The following is a 27,346-nucleotide window of genomic DNA, read 5'->3' as shown; positions in this document are numbered from 1 at the left end:
GAAATACACAAAGGAAGACAGGGGAACAGTGACACAGAAAGATCCAGGGACAGAGAAGAATTGCAACACTGGGGAAATCTAATCACAGTGTCTCTGGCCCCGGCACCGATAGCCCTCTCTGGATAGCCATCTCAGCTGAATAATGGTTATTATACAGCGAGCACTCAACCTCTACCCCCCTGCTCTGTTCTCGGAAAGACGCTTGATGTCCCATTGGTATTCTCCACACCTAGCACATCTAGCCACCAAGGGCAACATTTACATCCAAATCTTTCAAATACAACCCGAGAGAAAAAGTCTGAAAGACCAGATGAGAGAAAGGAAGAAGTGGCAGAAGAAAATAGTGACAAAGGAAGACAAAAAGAGAGAGACAGAAAGATTGAAAACAATGGAAGGGATGAAAGTAAGGCAGTTGTTTGAAGTATTGGTTATTGCACTGCAAAATGAGTTTGTTGGTTCAGCATCTGACCATAGGACGACCCCAAAGGGTAAACCATATATTTGCTTCATCTTTTCCCATTGAAGCTGTATATGCATTTTGCTGTTTACTTTAGAATTTAACGCAATTGTTGTGTGACTGTGTATCCACTAGGTCCCTGAGGTTAAGGAAGAATAATAAAAAATCATTTTTCTGTAAATACTTTATCTGTTTGTTTGTTTTTTTTACTATTTTATGCTGCATGTTTGCTGTATATGCAGATGAAGCCCATGTCCTATGAGGAGAAGGTCATAGGCTTATTCACAGCAGCTAGGTGTTCCACTAAATTGTCCTTGATTCTTGCAATTTATCCTTATAGTCTAAAGGTTAAATGTGTAAGATTTAGGGGAAGTTAGAATTGTCTAGTGGTGAAGATTACAGATTGCAACCATCTGAAACTTCTCCCAGTTGGGATTATTACAGTTTTTATTGGGAGCAGAATACTCCGCAAAGGTTTTCTCCTCTCCAAAACAAATTGACCCTATGATTAAAAAAACAAAAAAAAAAAACACACACAAAAAAACCCCACAGAATAAAGCAATTCCCCATTACAAATCACTGCATCTCTGACAGTTTTTGGTTTGATGAAAACGGGTGACTCCTCCACCATATCGATAGATACAAGGAAGATACTTTATTGATCCCTGCAGGGAGATTCATGTATCCAGCAGCTCAAAAAACACATAACAATTAATAAATAAATAAAATCAGAGATTATAAAATAAAAATAAAAAAATGTTGCTATGCTAATGTCTTCTCATGTCTTTTTTTTTTCTCTGATAACGTAAGATCAGAGAAGACTTCCCTGTGCTGCTCATTGTAGATGGGCTTCTGGCTTTTGCCAGTGTTGGGTTTGTCCGTTCTGGACTACAGTGGAAATATGGCTGTGGGCAATCTACATAAAAAAAAAACCAACTCATTCTAAGCTAACGTAAATGCAACAATTCTTATTTGCAGGTGATTACACAGTAAAGAAAATGTACTCATTACATTATATTAAATTTCTGCCAATATATTATCCTAAATCCTACACACTGGACCTTTACGTGCCAGAACAGCAAAGCTGAAAATGTGTGAGTGACAAAACTTTAGTCTGGCATTCAGTCCAACTACTCTGACAGTTCTGACCGTGGTTGGTTTGCTAAAACTTTCCACACCACCTCCATTTCCGAACACAGCCCATATTAGGCCACATTCATAAAGCTATCAGCACCACTGAGCTAAACAGCAAGTAGACAGCTTGTTTGCCAAAGAAAGACAGTGGTAGCAGCCAAGAGGGGGATATTTTGGAGAGCAAAACGCAGCAACCACCACAGGTAGCAGCCATGACCACCGTTTTGTCAATTGTGAAAGCCAAAAGAATCACAGAGGAGAGTAGCTGATGGCGAATATCAGGAACCGAACCAAGTAAAGAAAATCCTGTTTATAGATAGCACTAGGCAGGAGACATTATTTCAACCTTGGGCTGAGCTGGGTAATAGTAGGGCATCATTTCCTGTCCGTTACAGGCAAAGAAGTAAATTTAAATGTTGTCCATATAATATCAGAGGCTGCTACATTTTGACAAAACAAGGCTTCCAAATATGTATTTTTAAGAGTTCCTTGTGTGTTCTATGTAGTGTTGTAATTGCTTATAGCAAAGTGTTTGAAGACTTAGGGGAATATACATGTACTCTGAATCATGAAAAAGTACATCTGTCAAGATTTTTTCAATGTATATTATTATGCGAGTAGTGATGTGTCTTTTTGATCTACTTGATTAAAGCACAGAGTGCCAATTCTTCTTCATAATCTCTTAAATCAAGATTTGCATTATATCAATACACTTCCTTTCACAGACACATGAAGCTGGACTGAAAATTGTGGCACACATTTTCACCCGTGTAAAAGTGCAAGATACATTTTCATCATTAATTACTTTATCTAAGCATGTGTTTCAGCTGATGAGAAAGCTGTTCTAACAAGTGTCTACCTATGATTTTAAGCAAGGGTCCAGTTTAAATGTAAAAAAAAACAAAAAACAACATACAATACAGGCTGTTTCCCTGATGTGGTGAGCCACCATGATAGACACAGCACAGACAAGAGAAAGGAGTAATTGTCTAGGACAGCTCCAAAGATCCCCTGCCAGCAAGGGGAAGAGGTGGAGGAGAAAAAAAAACATAAAAGGGTAAAAAAATTCTGTTTATGCATTTCAACCGGTGGAAGTTTATTGAGTTCCCTCCCTCCCTCTCTCTCACACTTTCTCCCTCCCCTGTCTTGTCAGGCTCCTGAGGTGTCTGGGGTAAGACAGGCAAACTCCAGGGGAGACAGGGGATGAGGCCGGGGCCATTAAAGGAAATGCCTCACTGTAGAGAAACGTCAACCAGTCAGGTCTGGTTTAGTAGTGGGTGGCTCTGAGTGTGTGTTTCTATAAGCATGTGTGCGCATGTGTTTGGGAGGGTGGGACTCTGTGTGGAGGCGCACTGGGCACCTTGAAACCTGACGTCAGTTTACCACACAGTGTGGGTGGCAATGCTGCTGTACAAGCCTCTCAAAATGGACTTCTGCTGTTTGATTTTTATAGAATTGAGAGTTGAGGAGACTGTAATGTATGCCATCTCATTCAATCGCAAGACCAACTCAGCTTTCTCCTTTTGAAATACAATTTCCAATGAAGGTTGGAAAATTGCATGAGGTGGTGTATATACAGCCCCTTTCATGCATGCGCTTTACTACTTTCGCAATGTAACACATTGTCGTCAAAGGTGTTTTGCTCTGGAAATCTTCTCTTTAAATTTCTCTATCTCTATATTCATCTAAAGAAACAATATTAACTATTGAAGTATAGAGCATGTCCTAGGCAATGGTGTTCTTGGACACATGAACACTTTGTTTGCGTACCTACATATGGTATATTAATGGTATATATAGTGTCCTGTGCTCCTCTGTAGTCAGCAGTCTAAACTAATACATTTTTCATTTAGTTATCACTTCCCATTCAGAAAGGAATGAAATGTTTTAATAATGAAATTGCTGTGACTGAGCCAATGTCTGGTAGCTAGACATGTTTTCTAAAGGGATTTTCCCACCAGTGTGTGGGGAAAAATAGTAGCTACACGAGAGCCAAAACTTATTAATACAACTTTTTTTTAATAACTGAAGTAGCTTGGATCCTGTCAGACGATGTAACTAGGCAGCATTACTTTATGTCATACCTAATTAATGATGACATTGATGAGAAAGCGTATTGGGGGGGTGATTTGACAGCTCACTGAGGCGCAGCGTACCCCATACGTTTGGAAATGTACTTGGAGTCATAAGCAGTCTTTCGACTACAAAATACTGCAAAATACTAATGCTGACTGAGAATGCTGCTCTTCCCTTGTGTCTATATTTTGCAGCTCATCACCATTCTACAGCAGTGCCTCCTCTGTTGTGAGTAAAAAAAAAAAAAAAAGATCTATTCATTTGTGAAAAAAAGGCGACATTGGAGACTCTTATGCCAAAACCACTGCTTCAACAGGGCATGAATAGGGCCTATACGTGTGTAACAATCAAGGCTTGGTAGTCCCGACAGGTGGAGCAAAGGCCTCTCTAAGGTTTCCCGAACAACTTTGGGCCAAAACAGCAACTGAGAGGGCTGAGCTGCCACACTGTGCCATTTCTGCCAAAGCAACCCAAACAAATATCTAAACCTGAAAGCAAAGACTGACAATACCTGCAAAAAAGTGGTGGTGGATTTGTGGGGCAGGGGTGCGAGGTCATTGTCTTGGTGGGCCATTAGCTTAGTGCACTAAGCTGCTAATGACAGGTTTGGAGGCACCTTTGGTAAGCAGAACAATTATAAATATGTGGTGGCTAGAATTGAGTGCTGGTCAGAAGACTGCCAGGTAATTGTTTAATGTCACTTTGAGATGACAAGCACACATGGCAATGAGGGTCACAAAGGATTTGGGCCTTCACCTTGGAGAGAACAGTTAGTATTGGATAAATAAGTCACTTGAAAAGAAGCTGGGTAACAGGGAAAAAGTTGACAACACAAGACCTCAGCTGCAATTTCAGCATAATTTCCTGCTGTGGAGCAGCATTTCACAGAGAAATTGGTGAATGGTTAAACCTTCTACTCTCTCAGTAAAAGGAACCTGAAATTAAATGAAAAAAAGGAAAAGCACATACAGTACATAATGCACCGAAGGAAAAAAACAATTTCCCCTTCACCTGTAACAACCTAATGATGCTCCCAATCAAACAGAAAGGTGACGCCCCCGCTGAACTCCAAGTATTTCAACGGCAGAATGGGACACAAAATGTATGTGTATGGGTCTGTGGACAGAGGGGAAAGACAGAGGCTAGAGCAACACATGTTTAAAATGGTATTGCCCTTTAAGGGCCAAGGAGCACAATGTTCTTCAAACATGAGCAGCTGATGTTGAATCCAGTAGGATCTGGGCTGCACTCCAGAACACAAGCTTTGTAATCATGAAGAAGTCCTGGATAGCATCTTCCAACAGACCTCTCACCGACTGCTATTTCCTTCACACTCTTGTTCTCTTTTTGTCCCTCTGACAAGTTCCCCTTACATCTCAATAAGGACAGCAATGCCATGCAATAACAATATTCAAATAATTAGGTCTTTCACAACATAATCCATTGTGTTGTATTCTTCGTTTGATACTTCTTACACACTGAACCTATTTTCTTATTGAAGAAATACTAATAATCATGCTGTTAAGCCTGCCATCCAAGTTCCATCACAGGAAGCGTAGGCACGGCACTTGTGAAGCATGCAGGACTATAAGTCTTATCAACTCTGCCAATCCTGCAGGGCCGGCAGCACGACCTCCGTGTTGTACGACTTCAGTCACTTGGGCTGGTGGCTCATGTTTATGCATGACGGTGGTGGTCTGGACCATATCCCTTTGCTCTTCTTTATGCATGAGTTGGGCCACTCCAAAGGTCGTCACTCAGACCGTTTCCACAGGAACCACCTCTTTTCTCACATCTCTTACTCCCTGCTTAGTTGTGGAGCACATATCCTAGTATAGTTTAGATTCTTGGCTTGTTTCTTGCACATTATGACTGCATTGACATTGAAATATTTTAGATTACACATGCTCATCTTACATTGTAAAATATATACAATTGCAAAAATGCAATTTGTATTATTATAAGCACTGGTATTTTTCTTTTTTTTTAATTGCCCAGTCAGATTAATTGAAAACTGTTGTGGGCAAGGAAATCCCATGTCTAGCTGCACTGGTCATCCAACTGCACATTAATATGAATATGTCCATGTACACACACTCAGAACAGCAGTAATTGCAGAATTGCAGAGAAATGATTTACATTTTCTCAGTCATCCAACAAAATCATATGAGACCAAAATTTTGGCACAAATCTAATGAAATATAATGAAAAATGTGAAGGAAAGTAGGAACCAGATGCATGAAGTCTTACTGCTGATTGAAATCAAAGTTGAAATAAATATAGGTTTAAGGAAATACATTCATCAGATACATATTACTGATTATCAGTGTTGTATTTGGGGCGCCACACATGGTAGGTGACTTTAGCTGTTTAACAGAACATGAAGAAAAGGAAAATGTTGTTTTTCCACTATCACTTTCTCATTATGGAAAAGATTATGGAAATTACCTGATATTGGAGGAAACATAAGGGTATCTACTGCCACAGGTTGAAACACCAGGACAATCAGCCAAGTGAGTGCTCATCATTGTAAAAGTGTCTCAAAGACACTGATATCTCAATTTAGTCCCCTGGCCAACTTGTTGCTGCGACAAAGGATCCATTTATCTAAACTTTCTAGCCAGAAGTAAACCAATCAGCCAGACTCTACCTCCCCTACTGCTTTCCCCTTGCTCTCCATCTTCTTGCTTCTTAATCTCTTCCCTTTTTCCCTTATTTATACTCTACCACCCATCTTATATTGGCTGTGGCCAGATGTCTGGGGTGGCCAGGGTCGCTCTACTTGAGCAGGAATTATATGAAATTGATGGCCAAGGTTCAGGAACCAGCCAACCCTGGCTAGAGGCAAACTCCCTCCACTTATCCCACTCCATCAGCACCACCTCCTCTCTCACTCACTCTCACTCTCTCCCTCTTCCACTATTTTCTTTCTTGCTACCACTCAGCTTGTGTCCCCCTTCTTCATCCTTCAATCACATGTGATTACAGATGTCACCCGTTTCATTTGACAGGACTGCTGCGGCATTACCACAGTGACGCCGTGGCTGCATTACAGGTTCTGAGGATCAAAGGATTCAGAGGCCATAAACTCTCGTCTGAGTGAATTTCCTCTTGAGGGAACTTTTTTTCTACAAGAGAGAAAGACGGAATGAGGAAGATAGAAGGCTAGCAATAGTCTGGCAGGCATACAAATGCCAAAATGGAGGTATGATGTGGGGCAGGGGGAGGAAAAGGTGAAAGGTGGGTAGAGAGATATCCTCCAAGACTGGAAAGGCAGCGTTAGAGGAATATTTCTGAGCAAAAAACAGAACTTCTTAAGCCTTCAATGAGAGATCAGGGGCACAAGGGCCATCAACGTGGTCAACATCCGCCTATTGATTTGTTGTTTGTGCCAAGCCTGCCCTCTACTATATACACCAATAACACCAATAACAACTAGAGAAACCCAACACAACATGGAGAACCATCAAGAGCAAAGCAAAGCATTTGCTGCACACATAATCCCCCTTAAATGTAAGAGCCAAAAACAGCAAAAAAGACATAAAAACTGAAATGTTAGTTGATTAATTCTGCACAAAGGGAGAGCATATGGTTAACATTTGCACGTGAAAAAAATGCTTGCATTCTCTAGCTGATAACAGGTGCCTCATGCAAGAACGGGTTCAATGTGAGAAGGTAACCTGCACCGATGGGTGCAGATCTTAACACCACTAAACAAATGTATTATTTACTGGTGGAGGTGGTGAGTGCTGTCTGGGAATGAGAATTGACTTGTTTGTCAGGGACAAGCTGGAGATAAGCAGTTGGCAAAAACAACTGAAAGAGTATACTCCATTAGCTCGGAACGGACTTGGTCATATTAGGTATGTCAGGGTCTGAGGCTCAGTTAAGAGAGTCTTCTTGCTTTTGATGCCAATTGGTGTAAAAGTAAGGGTGGACGATATATCGAATATACTGGAGGTAACGCAGGTTGTTCCACATGTGATATATAAAATGACTTTATCGTGAACAGAGTTTAAATTGTCACGTAATCTTTTTAAGCCACTGGCATTTCAGGTCTCTCTTCTATGGCTCTTGGCCTCACATATATAAAGGATTGTTTTTTCAGGGCTCCAGACTGTGACTTTTAGTCACATTTTGCTTCCATAGAGCACTTTTGCAATTTGCAAATACTATTAATATATGAACTGGAAAGCTGTTAGTTTGTTTCCAGCTTACAGTGAATTGTTCCCCAAGTTTAACCATCCTGCTGTAAAAGTCTAACTTAATGAGTAGGAGTAGTCATAGTATGCGCAGCTGAAGCGTGTGTTTGTATCTGAAGAGCTCTGATCATAACTATTTAGTTACATTTTGCGACCACGGAGCACCAGTGCGACCTGCAAATATTAGTAATATATGAACTGGAGAACTCTTTGTTTGTTGAATGAATCCTCATGGTTAAAGGTGCCACAGTATCTGTTTAACTGCCAGCTAACATCCACCTGTTGACAATAAGCTGAAAGTTCACCGCAAAAACACTGACATGAAGAGTCAGGTCCTTCAAAGTAAAAGCACATTCGGTTGTGTTTTGATGTATTTAGTTAGGGCAATAATTTTTAAAAAGTCATTATAAAAGCATTATTTACTTTATTACTTTATTATTTTACTTATTTTAAACCATGTTTTATTAAATGTTATTATGACTTCATTATTATAACAGTGGTATATTCAGTAGCTACTTTATTTATCTTTACTGTAATTGCAGTTCATTCAATAATTTTGTATTTATCTATTTAACATTAGTTTAAAGGACATTTTAAAGGCTTTTTTGGCCTTTATTGGATAGGGCAGAGTTTAAGTGCAAAAGGGGGAGAGAGAGGGATGATATGCAGCAAAGGGCCGAGGCCGAAGTCGAACCGGCGACAGCTGCAGCGAGGACTCAGCCTCTGTACATGGGGCGCCTGCTCTATCCACTGAGCCACCGACACCCACAAGAAGTATACATTTTTAACAAGGCTGCGCTCACTAGAAGACAAAAACACAACTTTGGAAGGTATCGAACCACAACACATGCAGTCACGATAATAAATTAGATAATAAATAGCCACAATAATATAAAGGTATTATGCTATTTTCATTATTGGGGCACCCCAAGTACCCTTCTCAAACTTAAATTCATGCCAACTTCAAAGTCATACTAGCAAAAGTCTAAATGATAAAATGCAGAATCTGTGTAAATTTTTAGCCCTAGAAATAATTATTTACTAAATACTTGAATTTAATAAAACATTTTATTGATACTTGCATTAATATGTGATAAATATACCTTTGTGAGGTATGTGTCCATACTCTTATAACATTAAATGACAAAAGATATTACTTTGTTGCATTAACAGTCCGAACACATCTTAATGGCCTCACATGGTGCCTTTTGGTCACACCAAAAACTTCTATTTGATCTGAGTAAGTAGGTAAAACATTGCAGAGATATCTATCATAAAATTGTGAAGTGTCTTTTAAAATGAGTCATAAAATTACAGTAAATGAAAAATGTGTATTTGCCTCACAATGCGCCTTTTGATCATTCATTCATTCACAAAAACAAGGTAGACACTAGAATATTAGAATAATATTCCAGTATTTCTAATGTTTTCCTCCTTCTGCCTCTTGGCTTTACCACATTTCTTGCTCTTGCGATAGGTGCATGAGACTAGAGGAAGAGGGCAAAGGTCACCTCAGAGGCAGGTGGACAGGAAGAGAAAGAACAGCCAGATCTGTTGCTGATACTGCCAAGCTTATTCTTCACTGTCTCATTACAGGGCAGCCACTACCTGCCTGCTGGCTCTCTCTCTCTCTCTCTTACTCTGTCTCCCTCTCCCACCCACCACACACACACATGCATGCACAAACACTTAAACACACCGCGGACGCTCTGTCACATGCAGACTGTCAACCATGCACACACATAAGGAAACTAACTCTGTTTCTCATACAAACACACCCATCCACACACACACACACACACACACACACACACACACACACACACACACACACACACCTGCTCATGTTTCACTATGTGTCTTATTAATTTTTCATCCAGCCTGTCTGATGCCCTGGACTCACCTCTTTCTTGGAAATAAAACACACGGGAAAAAAAGCATTCAATCCATGAACACCAAAACAGCATAGCATTAGCACTACAAAGGGAACGGAGAAGAAGAACTGACCACAGACAAATCAATGCAACAGAAAATGTAAATGTAAAACAAAAACTTGCATCTGCAAAAAGTAAGTTTCAGCAGAGAAGAGTTTTCTCTTTAACAGCCTTATATTTGTGAGAAAATGTAAAATGTAGTTTTAAGAGGTTACAAAAACCCAAGGGGTCTCGCATGGACTCAAGGGGAATATTTCACCAACCTAAATGTGTATTTGTGCTGGTGCTTGTTAGATACGTACGGGGAATACTGATGAAATGAATAGCAAGGAGGAGAAATTTTCTCTTATTTTTCTCTCTTCTCATCATCTCTCTTTTCTCAAACTGTCTCTTCCTCTCTGTCTTAGCCTGGGCTCAGACTTTTTAAAATTTGAAATCAGATTGCATCACACGCATGCAGAGAAATCTCACTTTTTCTTAAGTCATATTGCAAACATCTGCACACTTAAAGCTGTGAAGATCAGAACCGTTCATAACATAACCTAACGTAATGTGAAGTTAACCTTCTTCAACCTTCATCTCTCCCTCGCCTCCCCTCCTCCTCTCTCAATCTTTGCCTTAGTATTGCTCATTATAGTCTAGGTTGCATCAAAGTGTTTCAAAGCAAAGCTTAATATTTCCTTCAGTGCAAAAAAGGCATTTTAATGCTTTGGTAAAACCACCTGTGTCTAATCAAGGACTGTAAATCATCTGTCCATCATGTAGAATGCTTTGCATTTCTGTGACATACTGTGCATTTAGAAAAAAAAAACAACAAAAAAACAGTTGTCACTGACAAAATTTATCTAAATTTGTGTTTAATTTTTCTGCAGTCTGTTTAAAATCTACTTAAGTGGCTGTATCACTCACACGTACACACTAGTAATTACACACATCACCCTACAGCCTGCTGTCCACTCCAACTAGCTACACTTTCTGTTTCACACACAACCCATTGAAATACAAAGAAAGAAGATTGGATAGAGAACAACTGTGCAAGAGAGAGATAGAGTGGAGAGAGCTTTGAACATAAGGGTGGAGATATTGTGTGAGAGAGACAGAAAAAAAGTTAGATGGAGTATAAAAAGAAAAGGTGAAGACAGGAAATAGAATGTCTTAAGGCTTGGCCTGGAGCCACAACTGGTTGAAAGGTTGATTGGTCTCCATCCCTTTAACTTTCACTCCAATTCTCCTTCCCTCTTGCTGCTGCTCAGCTTTTTTCACCCCAACTCATCACTGCACCTCTGTCTGTCTCCCACCCCTGTTTCAACCCTTCCCTCTCAACCCTTCTTCTATAAAAAGGTACCTTGAATTCACTGGTCTTGATGTCTGCACAGACTGTATGTGTCCAGGATCCAGAAGCTCATTAAAATTCACCATTACCTGCTCCTTCACAAGAGAGCAGCCAATTAGCAGACAGCCTGATCAAACAGTAGGCACGCTATGCCCCAACTCCCCTCTGGGGTAATAGTGGGTGCGTTCCCGAACCTGACCAGCATGGCTTTGCTCTTGGCAGATGGGCGGAGTTTCCAGTCAATTTAAACCCAGCAAATGAAACAGCACATGCAGCTTGTGTTGACCTGTATCTATGTGCAGCAAGAAAACAAAATTCCACTTGTATAAACAACATAATAAGCGATAAAAACTGGTAAACACTTCCTGCTAACAAAATCAGATAGTATTGCATTATCTTTGCCAACAACTGTAAAGTAAAAACTGAGATCAAAGTCTGGCCTGAGTGACATTTTCTTACCCTGACATAAATAAGATTTGCATGTATATGTAAAACAAGAAGCTTTCACCAGAGAAAGAAAAGGAGGGGTGAGGTAATATACATATACTATATACACATATATACACACACACAGACATATATATATATGAACAAAATCAGTGCCATGGACGGAAACCAGACTCGCTACTTTGCATAAAGTCGGAGAACATATGATGGTTGGAAAGGTTTGGGAGAGAGTAAGAGAGTTAAGACAGACAGAGATGGGTACATTGTTTGATTGGTTCCACCTGGTCTGGAGTGGTAAAAGAAAATAAGCAGGATGTGAGTGTGACTGTGTGGGTGTGTGCACGGCTGCAAATGAAGGTCATGGCTAGGTCTGGTATCTAGCACTCACATATGGCCAGACCAAAGAACAAAAGCGTGTGTTTGCATGTGTGCATCAGAGGTGAGTCTCTGGTGCCTGCTGGTTCAAATGGCCCAGAGCATACTTGACTGTTACTTCATGAGAAAAGCTGCAGCTTCATGGTTTCACCACTGAGGTTCAACTCAACCAATATGATTATTTCTGCCTTTAGAGCAACTCTGTGATCTGAACACAGGATTTTCCAAACACACGAATAGACACATCATATTTACAACTTCTTCAACATAAAAACAGCCTGAATATCAGACCAAATCTCATCCATCACAGTTTTTGCTCGTTGGGATGCCGCAGGGGAGAATCTATTTGCAACAGTAATCACAGTGCTAAAGACAGCAGCAGTCTAAAATGCAAGTGCACAAAGCGGGATAACTCCCCGTGATCTCCCCACAACAGCATGAGCTGACAGTATCCCAGTGGCAACTTTGCCTTCCTTTTGACACTCAGAAAACAGTCAAATCCTAAAAACAGAAAAAAAAGAATGTTCCCATGACAAGAAAACCCAAAGCAAGCTGCAAGTTGAGTCAGATCTCAAGAGTGTTCTTCAGACGCTTGTCAGTCCCTCTCCAAGCACTCCCAGAGGACTGTGTACAAGTCTTAGTAAAGCCAGATGGCCCCCATCTTAGGTATTCAGCTGAGGCAGTGGAGCAACAGCCAAGGAGGTGTCACAGCCGATGCTAAACACACCCAGCCATTGCCACCAACACACATACCCATGCACATACGCACAAATGAGGAGACGGCAGAAGAGAGGGTGGGGTTGTGTCATTGAGGACTGGGTTTAAGTATGAAATATCCTTTGTATGAATAAAAGTCTGTGGGTATGTGAAGTAGTTTTAGCTGTAACTTAGTTTACATATGTTGAGAGTGTTGGCGTGCCTGCACACTACCGCACGTGTGTGTCTCTTTGCTGTATTTATGCATATCTTTTTTGGTTCAGACAATCACTGAAATATGTGTGTGGTAAACTCTGTGCTGTCGTTAATTTCCTTTTAAACTCCAAGCAGAGCCCACATGTGTGTCATGGCAGATGAGTTGATGTGTATATGTGTGCTAAACTGTGACAATGCACATATTCGTATTCCTGTCTTTGTGGACTGCTGCTACTTTGAGTGAATAATTCTCGTTCTTATTCAAATTTATATTTCACATAATGAATTAAGCATTCAGGAAGTTTCATAACCCTTTATTAGCAAGTGTGTAGCCATGCAAGCCTTACATTGATGAATAAGCCATGCATGTTTGTTTAAATGTATGTTACTCTATTAGTTTAAGCGCTCGTGTGCATGCAGCTGTGTTTTTTTCTCAAATGTGTGCCATGGCTTTCTGGCCAAGTCACCCATTGTGGCGACCCATTTTCTGCCTCTCCAGATCCCACACCACATCCCCTCTGTTTACTGGGGATGTATCCCCTGTGCCTTGTCCTATATCCCATAATCCTTTGCCCCTGTTCCAAGAACCCATGTTCGGCTATTGTCCTCCTCACCTGTTCTACATTGCCAATCGTCCACAGCACGCCCCGTTGTCTCCCTTCATCTTTGGCCAACTTCTCTCAATTTTTTTCCTATTTGTTCTGCTGGTTTGCTCCACTTCCATCTCCGTGCACTCTCTCCCAACACTCACCCTCATTTTATTTCTTGCTTTCTACCCATTTTCACTTCACCCCAAACACCTTTCTCCCTCCTCACATTTCTGCTCTTTTCTGTGAATTAAATTATATCTATCTCCTCTCATATTTTCCATTTTTCTCTCTATATCTTTTCCTGTCTCCTTCCTAATGGGTTAATGCAGGGGGACTCGACCTCATTAAAGATGGAAAACAGAGAGAACGTACTGCCCTCCTCCTCTGCCGCTCATCTTGCACCTTCACCCTCCCCATCATCACACTCTCATCCCTCCTTCAGTGCCAGGTCTTGCCTATGCAAGAGAGCTGCTATCTTACTCTGGGCTCTAGAGGAAACCTTGTCGAGCTGATTCCAATAACTTTTCATTTTCCTTTTGCTCTTGTGGACCGCCCTGGGTTTGCCCTGTTCCATCACACACAATTGCACACACATGCAAATGCCTGCACTTGTAGTTTAAAATTCTGTGGGCTTGTTCCCTGTTTTCAATCTGTCTGTGTGTGTCCACTATGTCTTTGTAAATGGTTTTCCAGACTTGATTTTCACAACACTCCATGAATGAATTTAGAACTGAAAATGAATAAAATGTGGTCTTAAAAAAATTAACATGACTTAATGGATCATGAAACTAATGATACAGGCTGAAAGTCTGATTTCTACTTGATCATGTAATGCTTTAGAAATGCTACTGGGCACATCCTACACAGCATTTTGAATTCAAGTGTCTGGTAAGCAGCAGATACTATTCTATGGAGCATCTCAGCCACTACTCAGCCATCAGGAACAAAAGTCCTTAAGTGCAGGACAAAACTGCTATTTGTCGGGTCAGCCTGGTCCCACTCCCAGGTTATCAAAATGTGCTGCTTGGGTACAGCATTTTTTGTGAGACGCATCAGACATTTCACCAACTCCAATGTAAACCCATCTGCATCATTATTTGACGGTCAGAACAATGGACGTAGCTGAAAGAGTGTGAAAGTCCGCTTTTTTTTAATCTAATCAAGTAGTTTTGTTGCCTTAACTATAATTGCTGACTCTTTCTTACCGCCGGGTTTGTGCCTCCATATGTGGGGTGATTTCCTTCCCTAGCCTTTCCCCACAATAACCGAGTCGTTTGTTGCCTAAACCTAAATGCCAACCCTTTCTTACCGCCGGCTCCATCTGCTTCAGGATACAAGGCAAAAGGCTGCCCCCGGTGTAGTTTTAATAACGTCCCGGGCTACCGCCCAAGTGGCAAAAGCAAGGATGAGATCACGTTTGCTCACTCAATGTACATCACTCCAGGCAATGGCATGAATTGTCAAAAATGTGAACATAAATGTAGTTTCAAAGTCCAAGTACCACATTACAAAATGCATATCAAGTTTTGAAGGGCACCTTAGGCCATAACACCCCCTTAGCACCCAACAGCGTGCTTCCAGGGTGGGGGGTTTGTTGCTAACAATAACTAACCCAGGACGCTGGGCCAGGCTTCCAATCCCTGGTCCAACACCCCACCACACCGCACTGCCTGTGGATTTGACAGCCAGGAAGGCCTAGCTCGTATACTGCCAGCCAGCAATAGCTCAGCTTCATCCAGCCTTGGAAACATGGCAGATGGCAGCAAGAGAGAACAGAAGAGGAGACAATGTGTGTGTGTCTATGTATCTGAGGCAGACAGAGACAGGTAGAACGAGAGAGAAGAAAGCGGGAGTGTGTGACCACATGCTTGCTTGCCTATGATACTGTCCTCTTTGACCTCTAAGCTAGAGCTGAAATAAAAACAGGTTTAAAATCTTAAGTGAATTTAAAATAGCACCTATATGAGCAGATCAATAAAAGGTCTACAAAGTTCAGTTGGTTTATTTTTGCACCTGTTTATGTGTGAGTGTGTTCTACAGACACATCTGTCCGCCATGTGCCCTGACCGTGTGTGGTGGGGTGACCAATCAATCTTTTTCACTCAGGGCTCCTATGTGTTTTCATTGCGGGCAAATAGAGGTTCTGCTCTTCCATGAATGGACAGTTGATTAGTTTCATCAAACTGATGGACCTTTGATGAGCCGTGTTCAAGCTGTCCATCCGTTGTAACTGAGTATGAGTCTATTTAAAGCTGTGACATGCACCTGCACAAAAGCTTTGGGAGATAATTCTCAACATTTTCACATACGTTAATCTGGCTTCTCTAGTGATGATTCATGTAACAGATTTAGCTTATATAGTAGTACTAAATAAATTATAGCTTTCACAGATGCCAGGTAGATCTTTATCGATAAAACTCACAGCACACACAAAGACAATCTTTGTTGCTCATATGCCAAAATGTAATAAAATCACATATGTTATGGAGTAACAGTATGGAGTCCCAAACAGTATGGAGTGAATCTTGTATGAAACATATGACCCTGCTTTACAGCTACAGTCAAAAAGGCTTACCAGACAAATACTAGAGCACTTCTTACATAAATTAAAAAAAAAAAAAAAAGCCCTCACTTGCTGGCAAGCTCAGTACAAAAACTGAAAAAGGCAAGATGTCATCATAAAAAACCTGAGAAGCTCACGGACGTCCACTTTAATGATTTATTTTGGAGTTACCCCTCTGCACACTGTTTCATAATTCAGGACTCACCTCTGATGATGGACAGTTTGGCATTGACGGTGATCTCGGCCTCGCTGTTCTCAGCAACGCATTCGTAGATGTTCTCATCACGTGGCGCTCGGAGAGGCTGGATTCTTAGTACGGCACCAGCACCCTCGTCGAACTCAATGGTCTGAAAGTTAGAATAAATAATAAGGTTGGGTTAGGCATTAGAGCAAACATTTTTCTTAGGAAGATGAGTTTGGTCTCAGTCTTGTCATGTAACTGCACTGAGAAGTCAGTTTCTCAAAACTGGACACTGACTGTACACTGGACCAAAAACCAAACACATATGGAAGTGACTGAAAACAAAATATCACTGGTAGGAAAGTTACAATGTGTCCGTTTATTTATAGCCTTTGGTCATGAAATGCAGATATATAAGGAAACACACTGCCTCAACACACACACATGCAAACACAATTTGGGCCCCGTATCTTTGCGTATGATGTGCTCGCTTTTTCGTGTTTTCATCTCTTGTTTTTATCTGTAATTGTGCCCTTTTTTCTCTGTAAAGCCCATTGTTTGAACCTTGTTGAAAGCACTTCTTAAAAACAAAATCTGACTACACTCAGAATGCAACATGTGCTGGGAATACTGAGTAGAAAGACGCTGTAGTTATTATAACAAAAGACTTGCTTTCAAAAATGATTACATTTAGGAAGAGCTACATAAACATTAATGCCTTTGATGTTTGAATTATCAAGATACTCTTTATGTGTCAAAATCAGAAATGATAAAGGACACTCAGTAACAACATCAGTCACTTTCTAATAAATCTACAATAGAGTAGAAAATGGTCTTTTTGTTAAAGCTGTTTGTGTTCACTATGCGCGATTATCATTCAAGTATAACAAGTACATGACAAAGACAATATAAATATGACTGATACCCTTTTTACACCAAATTTGCTCGGGTACTTGAACATTATGATTTTCTGAACCTTGGAGCTGTCTAGCGAACCAGCCTGGGTTTCGAGTTTTGGATGGGAACATTATAATCAGGGATGAGTCATCAATGGAGGGTTTTGTACAATACACAATGGAAGTCATCGTTAATAGGAAGATCGCTGATCGCACTGATTGTCTGCAAGCTTTTGTTCTGTTACTAAAGCTATTTCTTTTTATCTAAAAAAAAACAACCATTACCAACTGACGAGAAGGCTATAGTATAAGACTCCATCCTCTTTTTCCAACCTGTAGAACATGACACGTCCATTGATGTTGTTATGGCTCAAATTTCCAGGACAAGGAAAACCTGCTGTTTTTGAAATTCCTGCTGGGAACCAACTTTTCTATTTATTTTTGGTCAAAATGCTTTGAATTGTTCAAAATTAGGTGCGCAAACAGCAACAGAATCTGTTTCTTGTTGCTGGAAAAAGGGTATAAGAACAAATTTATCAACACAATCTTTATTATATTAACTGCCAATGCAGAACTCACTATAACCTTACTGAATATCAGCATCCTGATGATTTAAATATTAAGAACAATAAAGTTCATCTGAAACATGCCTGCGCATGACAATAATCTCAGTTTATATCCTTAACTTGACCAATTATTAAAAATCCATTTCTTTGTTATATAAAGTAGAACTACCTTAATAGCAACCTTTTAAATGTGTCTTTATTTCAAAACTTGGTGCCAGTGGGTGACAGTACACAGTGGCAGTTTTACCATAGTAGTTACAGAAACTGGCCACTGGCCAACATCTGAAGAACCACAGGTTTGATCTCCCCGAAAATCACATCAACAGCCATGTATAGTGCCACAAGTACAACCTCAAGATTTAAGTAAATGACTTAAATTTAAATGATGGTCTTTCTGTACCCCTTATCCCTTCCTTTTAATATAGCTAGTCATTTTGCGGGCTAATCTCTTTTGATATAATTTCTGGATGGATGAAGTGTTAGAGAAGATGGTCAGCCTGTCTGCCAGTCTCACAGCACACCTACTCTTCCAACATCTATTGTTCCTCAGAGGAACTTACAACATCTTGACGAAGGGCTCGCTGCTGAGATCTCACAGCAAAGCATGACTTTGAGATATAAGCACAAGTCTTCAGCAGCCCTGCTGCTCCACTGCTGCACATCTCAGGGCTGAGCCGCTAATTAGGCTAAAAAACACTGCAGAACATGGCATCATGATCGATATCAAAGCAGCTGTCTAGAGGGTAGAACGGGGAGAAAAAAAACAGAACTACTTCAAAACCCCTTTACAAATTTTTTATTTCATGCTAAACGGAGGAAGAGAAGCGTCCGTTCTGGCGGGCTCCTTCACGCCCTTGGCTTTGTTTCCCACTTAGCATGCAGAAAAAGAGAACGTATAAACACAACCCGTCTTTTTATTTTGTCCTCCGTTGAGATGCTGCTTCTTCCCCTGTTGATGTTGTTGTCATTTTTTGCTTTTTAGCCCCCTCCCCTGTGGTTGTCATCATGCTGCAGCCTGTGCATGTCTATCTCTGTGCACGGCCGTCGTTAACGAAAGCAACTTTTTAATTAAGAGACACTGAGCATCAATCAAGACTTTTAGAGATGCCATCTGGGACGCCTGCCGAGAACTGAACAACAAACATCATGAATAACGCACAGACAGACGCATTCACAAAGACACGGCGGTATGCAGAAACAGAAATGCACGCTAGAAACAAGAATGTGACAACAGAGAAAGAACCAGTCAAGTGCAGAGAGAACAGAGGGAGGAATTGGAGGGCTCTGCATTGCGTTACTGGGCGACTGTAGCCAATGGTGCCTCTGCGCATTGCTCAGTGGTTAGAGAGGCCAGTCCATGAAAAGATTGGTAGTTGTTGTCCAGGTCTATTTGTGAAAACTGTGGGTGAAAAAAGCAATTGAAAACACCCTTTAATGTGTTTTCTAAGACTGTGTGAGAACCCAGCTTGCAACAGGAGACTGTGCGGTGCAGGTTGATGTTGAAAAAGAGTATGTGTGGGCTACTAAAGTAAAAAAAAATGAGGGACATATTATTTTTATGATCTTTAGTTTTAGTTCAGTGTTGCATGACATTTCAGCATAAGCAGGATTTCAGTGGAATCTCATTTTGACGGCTCAAGATTGGCATTCTGGCTGAAGCCATCTTGGATTGTTGGAGCCAAAAATCACCATATTTGGAAGAGAGGGTGGAGCTGTGGAGGAGCGAGGGGTGGATGCACCTCATAGACTGTGGGGACGTCTATGGTAAACAGACAACGTGTCACTCAAAACAGCCATCCACTTAATCATGCATAACTTCAAGCCTTAATTAAATGTAAACGGGTGAGATAAAAAAAAAAAAAAAAAGTCAACCCCAAAACAGTTGTCATGCATGTTGAAATTAGCCATAGAGACCAAAAGCATTCTTGTACCAGGCTGTATAAACATCTATATCTCCTGAAAAGTTGGGAATTTTATTATCAGGGTCAACGGGGATCAACTTTCTTCTGGAGCCAGCCCCAAGTGGCCATTTGCAGAACTGCAGTTTTTGGCACTTAGATGTTGTCTTAGTTTTTCACAAAGCTGTAAAATGAAAGCTGGGACACTCTCTCTGACCCCATGGGTGCTATGGGGTATTACACTTGTACAATGCAACTGGAGCTGTTTTGCTGGCAGATTACAGCAAACGGCGCTAGAAATAAAGGGATACTGCTCAAGTATTTTTTGGTTGTGCTTTTTGGGTATGCTCAAATGGATGGCAGCCCATAAACAATAACCCACTGGCATGTAGAAAGTAAGTATTCATTTATGCTCTTTGATAACAGACCTTTTCAGTTAGTACAGAATTGTAATTCTCAACAATATCTTCTTTTTTTTTTTTTTTTTTTATTAAAATATTTTCTGACCCACGGTCGACTGTGAACACATTTGTGAAACAAATCAATCATCCTTATGTTCTTTGATAGTGTTCCATAGTGTGATAGTGTGTTTATGTAGCCTTTCAGTAAGTGCAGAACAGATTTTATTGCACGTGCTGTACACCAATGATATGATGTAACATGATGGCGTGAAATCTCCTTCTTTTCCAACCCAGAAGGCTGCTTGAGTTTGAGTGATGTGGCACAGGACAGTAACAACAATGTTACCCCCTCATCTGTGGAGTGCAGCAGTTAGCAACATTGAGCAGCAGGGCTCACTGACTCACCTCTATACGCTGGGAGTTAACCTTCTTGCCTTTCTTGTTCCAGCTAACCCTTGGCTTGGGATCGCCTGTCGCCTGGCACACAAAGGAGACCACGCCCCCCGAGACACCAATCTGGTCGACGGGAACTTTAGTGAACCGTGGTGCAGCTACAGAGTAAGAAAGATGGGGGAGGACAGACAGAGAGAGGAAGAAAGTCATTAACACAAGTCATAAGACAAATGTTGCTCCACTGGAGCTAACTCAGTTCCTTTCAAGGCATAGTTAAATATGTGAGATCACATTTCCGAAAGAACAGACTACGAAATGCGTATTCCCACACACAAGACACACGCACACGCTTCTCTAATGTCACACACGCCCACACTTTCCTCCTCTTACAACCTCTTCTGTATCCTATTCTCACTCTGTACCAGACACCCACACACACTGTTCTGCAGCAGAACGAAGTCTTGGATAAGGGAGACAGTTTTTTTTGTTTTTTTTTCCTGAGCAAATGCATAGCTAGAAGAGACAGACAGGTTAGACAGACAGCTCACCGTCTATCGATAGTGATCTATCAACACTGAGTTGAGAGTCCCAAGAGTGGGACACTTGGGATATGGCGGTTAAATCTGCATTTTTTTTGTGACAGAGCAGCCTCTTTAACCACTGGGCCACATTGCCATCCCGAATCTCCCCCTGCAGTACACACTTAGGTTGAAATAAAGTACTGTGCCTCATCTAGTATCCTAATTTCAGTGCCATGTAGTTCTGTATGTAAATCATGATGCTGTGAATTTGTATGTTGATGCTGTGCCAGGATGCTGATGATTAGTAGCTCAAAGATCTCTCCATAGGGAACAAGGAGTCTGGATATTATAAGCACAGTATCAAACCCTCAGAGAAGGGTATTTAAAAGACAAGGCAGTAAAAGGGGGGGTTTGTTTTAAATTAACATTGTATGAAAGTGTGTTTTCCTGTGAAAAGCAAGCCATTGGTGGTTCAATTCTCACTTGAAACACACAAGTCTCATAGAACTGAGACTCTGGCTAAACTGTTCATCAAAAGTTGGTAATTTTGGTGCTTTGGTGCTGAGATTTTTTGCTTGTGCCTTGCTTGCAGGAGGTTCAAGACAACAAGCCTGAGAGAGAGAGAGAGAGAGAGAGAGAGAGAGAGAGAGAGAGAGAGAGAAAACAGAGTCTCCTGGGGTACTCGTTAAATCTGAATCATACAGATATGTGGAGATGATCAAACGGCCAGCGCATAACGTCAAATTAATAATTAAGGGACCATGGGTCGACACCAGTCTCCAGGCATTGCTAAACACATATGAAGGAGAGTTCCTGCATTCATTATCGGGTAAGGAGAGACAGAGAGCGGATTTTTTACAGAGAACGAGGCAAAAAGAAATAGTGTAGGACAAGGGAAAGGAGGGGTGAGTGAACTGCTTCAGGAAAGCAGAGGCACCACATGCAGAGTTCATCTCACTGTCCCCAACTAACCCAAATACATCTGATGCAAATATTGCACTAAGATACACAAACTGGTTAAACTGGTGGTTGGTGGCTAGTTATTCTCAAAAGCACTTTTCACAGTTTCCTCAACCAAGTGGAAGAGGCTCTCTAAAGGGTGAGCGGTTTTGCACATCGTAACAAATACCAGAATGTGTTCCTGCCCTGCTTACGAGTGTGTGCCAGTGTGAGACACACAAAATATGTGCTCATTATGCTGTCCATGGACAAATGAAGATAAAAAAAAATGCATTCAACTAAAAACTTTTATGGTTATCTTTTCATCAGACTATAGTCAGAAGTCAGAGTTGCTCACTTGCACATGAGCAGAGCTACGCTTATCTGGCTTTGATTTCTGTCTCCTTTTTTTTGCCCTTTTCACTTGGGTAATTTAGGGCAAATGCAGCTCTAGGGGTAGAGCGTGACACTAACCACACTGCCAGGATTAAAGGTGTAATTCCCACTGTGCACACAATATTGTAAGTATTGGAATTAAAGTGCTAACTTTATGACAAATGTAAATTAAATTGTCATATATGATAAAACACCATTCTGACAGGATGCAAGTGTTAGACACTGACAGACAGCCTGTTGAGCTTAATAAATCAGCCAGAGGGCAAGGATGAACCTTTTCAACATTTGTAGGAAGTGTTAAAGGGCTGTGTTGCTGGCACTCATTTTAATGTTGGAAATATCGATTCCTGGCCCTCTGATGGTTAAATGAGAGCATATTGATTGTTACATCCTTCAAAACATTTCTTGGCACTTTTTAGATCTTACTCTGCATCAGTTAAAAAAATAACCCTCGATGAAGTCCCATTTCCTGATTGGAGTAATTGGTGCACTGACAACAGTACACCCTCTGAATGGTGAACTCTGAAAGTTTCTCTCCCTCACTGAATTAAGACTTGCTTAATCACCTTGTTAACTCATCAAAAAAGAAACTTCATTATAACTCGACAGAAAAAAACTCACCAAAAATGTTAGTCTTTCTAATGTTCCAATAATCGCCAGCTCTGGGTTTGGTCAAAATAAACCCTTACTTCACCAAGTTGAATGTAAGGAAACAGAGGAGTTTATTCAAAAACCAAATGCTTGTAAAAGCTGGTTATCCTGAAAACAAACACCCATTGTGCAGAAGGCCAACTGCTCCCAAAATACTCTCTCAAATAGACCATCCAACCTTCCTGGGTGCCAATTTTTTTTCCTACTATAGCAAAGGCATGACCTGCCACATCCTGCCTCTCATTGGCTAACACTCATTGCCGTGGCTGGTTGGGTTGGAAAGAGGAGTGAGACTGGTCGGCGTGAGGTTAAGTATGTCAGAGGAAGCCAATCAGAGGTGGAGGAGTGTTGGTCATGCCTTGCCCCTTGTAAAAAAAAAAAAACTAATATCATGGCAGGGCCGAATGGTAACAGGCCATGAATCTTTCTATCTACTGGGAGAGTGTTTATTTTTGGAAAAATGGACACTTCAGAGCAATTGTGTTTGTTTTCAGGGACCACAGGACAAATTGGCTTTTGGTTAAATGGTACATTTTTGGACTACTGGGGTTTCCCCATAATGGACTGTCAAAACAATGGCATGGTACTAAAACATGCTGTCGTTCTTTGTCATTGCTGGCGGCTCTTTACTAGCCCTGTAATGTTATCACCATCGCCTGTCAGCTGAGCTGCTTATTCCACCTGTAGAGACTGAACTCTGGTGGCATGTACTGTGCACTGCATCACCTCCGCATTTCCGTATCACTTTAACAGATCAAAGATCATCTGTATTTTTGGTGGTATTGAAAATCATACCTGCTGGATTTGAACATATCCTGTTATGCAGTGATACCTTGATAATGGTAGACAATTCCATTTTCAGCACAAAGCTCAAACATTGCTTAATGCACAGTTGTAGCTTTTAAAATTTGTACATAAGACATTTCTATTTTCCAAACAAGTCCAAAAATGGAGCATTAGCTGAAGAGGAGTTCCTTACTTTTTGCATCATTGGGACATGAATGATTTAACAAATCTGACCTAATGATATTATGCATGTAACGGAGTACCAACTAAATGAAAGGTAAAGAGAAAAAAAAGATAAATTACCATCTACTCTAGATTTCACAGAAGTATATATTATGAAGGTTGTGGGGTTGATGTGAGCGCTGCAGCTTTTCTCTAGCTTCAAGAAATAGGCCTACTTTGTCTGGTGCATACAGTGATCCCTTTTGGCATTTTATAATCTCAATTTCCATTCTGAAACTACACAACACAGCTTTACACAACACAGCTCCTCTGCATTTGACCTCCCCTTACAATGTGCCCTCTGTCGAGACAGAAGAGGGATTTACACAGAGCAGGCCTGTGGCAGTGGTTCTGCTGAAGGCCAGCGCTCTTTGATTAGTTTTCCCCTGGACCATTCGACATTTCCACCCTGTCGCCTTCTCTCTCTCCCTTTTCTCTCTTACTTCATAGAATAAGAGAGAGATGTACAATAAACGCACCAGCTCACATGTCAGTCTGAATTTAACTCCTGACAGATTCAGGATTTTCTCATAATGTGCTGAATATAGTTTTCAACAGGTTTAAAGAAAGCTAGGGAGCTAGGTAAAAAAAAAAATGGTTGAAATGAAAAAGAATGACACAGTAGGGGTTGACAGGAAGAGGAGTGCAGGAGGAGGTGGCACTGGCGAGGTCAGTGGTAAAGAGAAAGTTGGGAGACGAGAGGAGAGGAGGTGACAGGAGGTGACAGGAGGTCCAGGGACTAAAGGAGATGATGTGAAGAGGGAGGGCAGGACAGATAATGTTGAATATATCATCAAAAAGGAAACTTTAAAAAACTTTTCTCCCTTCTTCTGCGTCAAGTTTGACAATGCTAAAATCTTCCTGTAAAAAATTTCACCTTTACCTGCCAACCATCTTTATTCGTTCTGCCCGATTCCATTAAAAGTTATGGTAGGAACTGATGCGGCCTGTATAATGTCCTGTTCAGCAGACATTTTTGACAATACTGTGTGCACGGGTCACATACACTGTGAGAAAACAAGTCTGACTTTTAAAACTCAAATCTACGCCGATACCATATGCCATCTTGTTTTTTTGGAGGCAGAAGTGACCATTAGGAAAATGTTATACTGGTGTAATAATTTAAGTGAGAAGTAGGGTCATTTTCTCATGGTAAGCAGGTAAGCGGTTCTCTATAAATTTTTAGAAGGACAATCTAGATTCTTCTGCCTGAAAAAAATAAATAAATTTGGTTATGTAAAATACGGTTGAGAAAGTCTTACATGGCGACCAAAAGCAGAGCCAATGCTGCAATGGAAAATGGAAAAGTGGTCTGCTTCACATGAGACTGTTTTCATAGGTTAATCTGCTGTCACTTTTCAAGATGTGTGTCTAAAAGTGATGATCCATAGACTTGACTGCAAACCATAAAATTACACATAATTATATAAGCATCATGTTTAGACAGGTTTCAGTTTCAGCTCTGCTGTTTCACTCTATCAAGCTTGCCCACCTATGTGATATGTCTATTTTTGCTCTTTTTTGTATACTACTCAGGGAGTATGTTTATTATTGTTTGAACGCTATCAGCATTATTTACCTTCTAATCAACATCAGTTGGGTAAAGGTTGGACACTGGCTGTGGCCCATAAATGTCTGATATAGTGCAATTACTACAGGTATGCAATGTGTGATTGTGTGTACTCAAATAAGCGTAATTAACCTTTTGTTTTGTTTTGTTTTGTTTTGTTTTTTTCAATTTTACCTGGCTATGTGCCTCTGGGCTTCTGCTGCCAGTTATCATTGACTCTGAGCTTTTCTGTTTTTTGGAATTTGAATCTTGGTACATAGCCTGTAATTGCAAGGTAAAAAAGGTTGAGTGTTGACATGGATTTAACTGCTTAAAAAGATTGCCAATAATGAGTTATGGCATAGATGTCAATATCATCAACAGATCATTAGCAATGTTTCATGCATTGCATTGAGATCCGCATCATGGATACAAGAAGTTGACATAAAATGGGTGTTATAAGGAATCAAATGTCAATTTCAAGTCAGTTTTATTTGTAAAGCCCATTTCCATAAAACACTGTCTCAGACGGCTTTACAGCATTTGCCATCCCTCTGCCCTACCCTTTCATCACCTATGGAAAAACTCCTGAAAAAGAACCCCTGTAACATGGGAAAAAAAGAAAGAAACCTCAGGAAGAGCCGCAGAGGATGATGAGGGATCCCTCTTCCAGGACGAAAAGACATGCAGTAGATGTCGTGTGTGGCTTTCCCCTTTAAGGACTGTCTATTAAATTTGCAGCATCTTTAAACATTAATTTTATTATATTGATATTATATGTCAGTCCCTTATAACATCATCTAAAACTAGTTTCACCATTGAAAAGATGATGGTAATCACTTTATCTCACAACTTTACACATTTGATGTGGTAAAGCATTTTTATGATATACTGCAAACTAGTGGATCTCCTGTAAAATAAGTATCAAATATCAACATTTCATAATTATAAAATAAAACTATAATTACGAAATGTAATGTTAAAATAATTGCATTATTACCCCCACCTTTTTGTAATAATGCTTTCTTGGCATTTAAATCGAATGCTACATTTAGCACCTTTAATAATCAGGCATATTCGGTTTACTGTGTTTAAGCAGCTACAGTTAGAAAACTTTTTTCTAGTAAGTCAAAGATATACAACTTAATATAGAAAGCCATTAAATATGTCCTATTTTCCATGACTATAAAATATGCTTTATAGTATACTCTGCTTTTTGTGCACACGCAGTGTTACCTAAAGTACAGAGCTTTTGAGGTTTGATTCCCACCGGTGCCCTATTCTAAAAATGTCCCCACTTCTATTGCTGTAAGGTACCTAAAAGTCTCCACCAAACGGTGTGCGCTGTGTTACCAGAGATGACATTGAAAGGACATTGCACCCGCAGTGGCCATTTGTCCCTTCCACCAAAGTCTCTCTATTCCCTTAGCTTCCCTCAGACAGACTGAGGTACGGCATTGCCCAGATAAGCACACAAGACCCATCTTTATCTGCCTGGCAGGGGGACATGGCCTGAGCTAAAATAACCAGCAATGGGGGCCCAGCTATCTTCACAAGGCCCCGAGAATAGAACAGATCCATGCAAACACTACCGGCTAGCAGGAGGGGGAGAAAAAAAATCTCACACTGAGCACACAGACGCTTGTTTAGCTAATACAGCTACCACCTGCTACTGGCCGCTACCTCTGTTGGACCTGATAAGACAGAATACACCAGCACTGTGATTATAAAGTGGTGGAGAGTGGGAGGCGAGTATGTGAATATGAGACAGCTCCATTTACACTTCTTTTCTGTTGTCGTTTGGTAGAGGGGGTGTAAGAGGAGGGAGGGGACTGGCTTTATGACTAATACAGTAATTGATGGAGGAAAGCTTCTTGGGTCATAAATAGGAGCCATTATCCGCTGAATTAGCAAAGTGGGAGAC

General features: G+C 40.7%; 1 protein-coding gene across 10 annotated transcripts in view; it reads right to left on the bottom strand.

Annotated features, from left to right (window-relative positions):
• ptprsa (protein tyrosine phosphatase receptor type Sa) overlaps positions 1-27,346 on the bottom strand; it is a 257,348-nt gene that overhangs the window by 109,766 nt on the left and 120,236 nt on the right. For all 10 annotated transcript variants that reach the window (XM_042515634.1, XM_042515641.1, XM_042515661.1 and 7 more), the window contains 2 exons: positions 20,371-20,516; positions 16,229-16,370 (listed from right to left, as the gene is read on the bottom strand). In XM_042515634.1, the coding sequence (XP_042371568.1) occupies positions 16,229-16,370; positions 20,371-20,516 (288 nt within the window). The remainder of the gene's footprint in view (positions 1-16,228; positions 16,371-20,370; positions 20,517-27,346) is intronic.

This window comes from Plectropomus leopardus, chromosome 3 (genome assembly GCF_008729295.1).
Source record: "Plectropomus leopardus isolate mb chromosome 3, YSFRI_Pleo_2.0, whole genome shotgun sequence".
Taxonomy (NCBI): domain Eukaryota; kingdom Metazoa; phylum Chordata; class Actinopteri; order Perciformes; family Serranidae; genus Plectropomus; species Plectropomus leopardus.
Note: the sequence above shows the minus strand (reverse complement) of the source record. Positions and strands in the feature narration are given on the sequence as shown.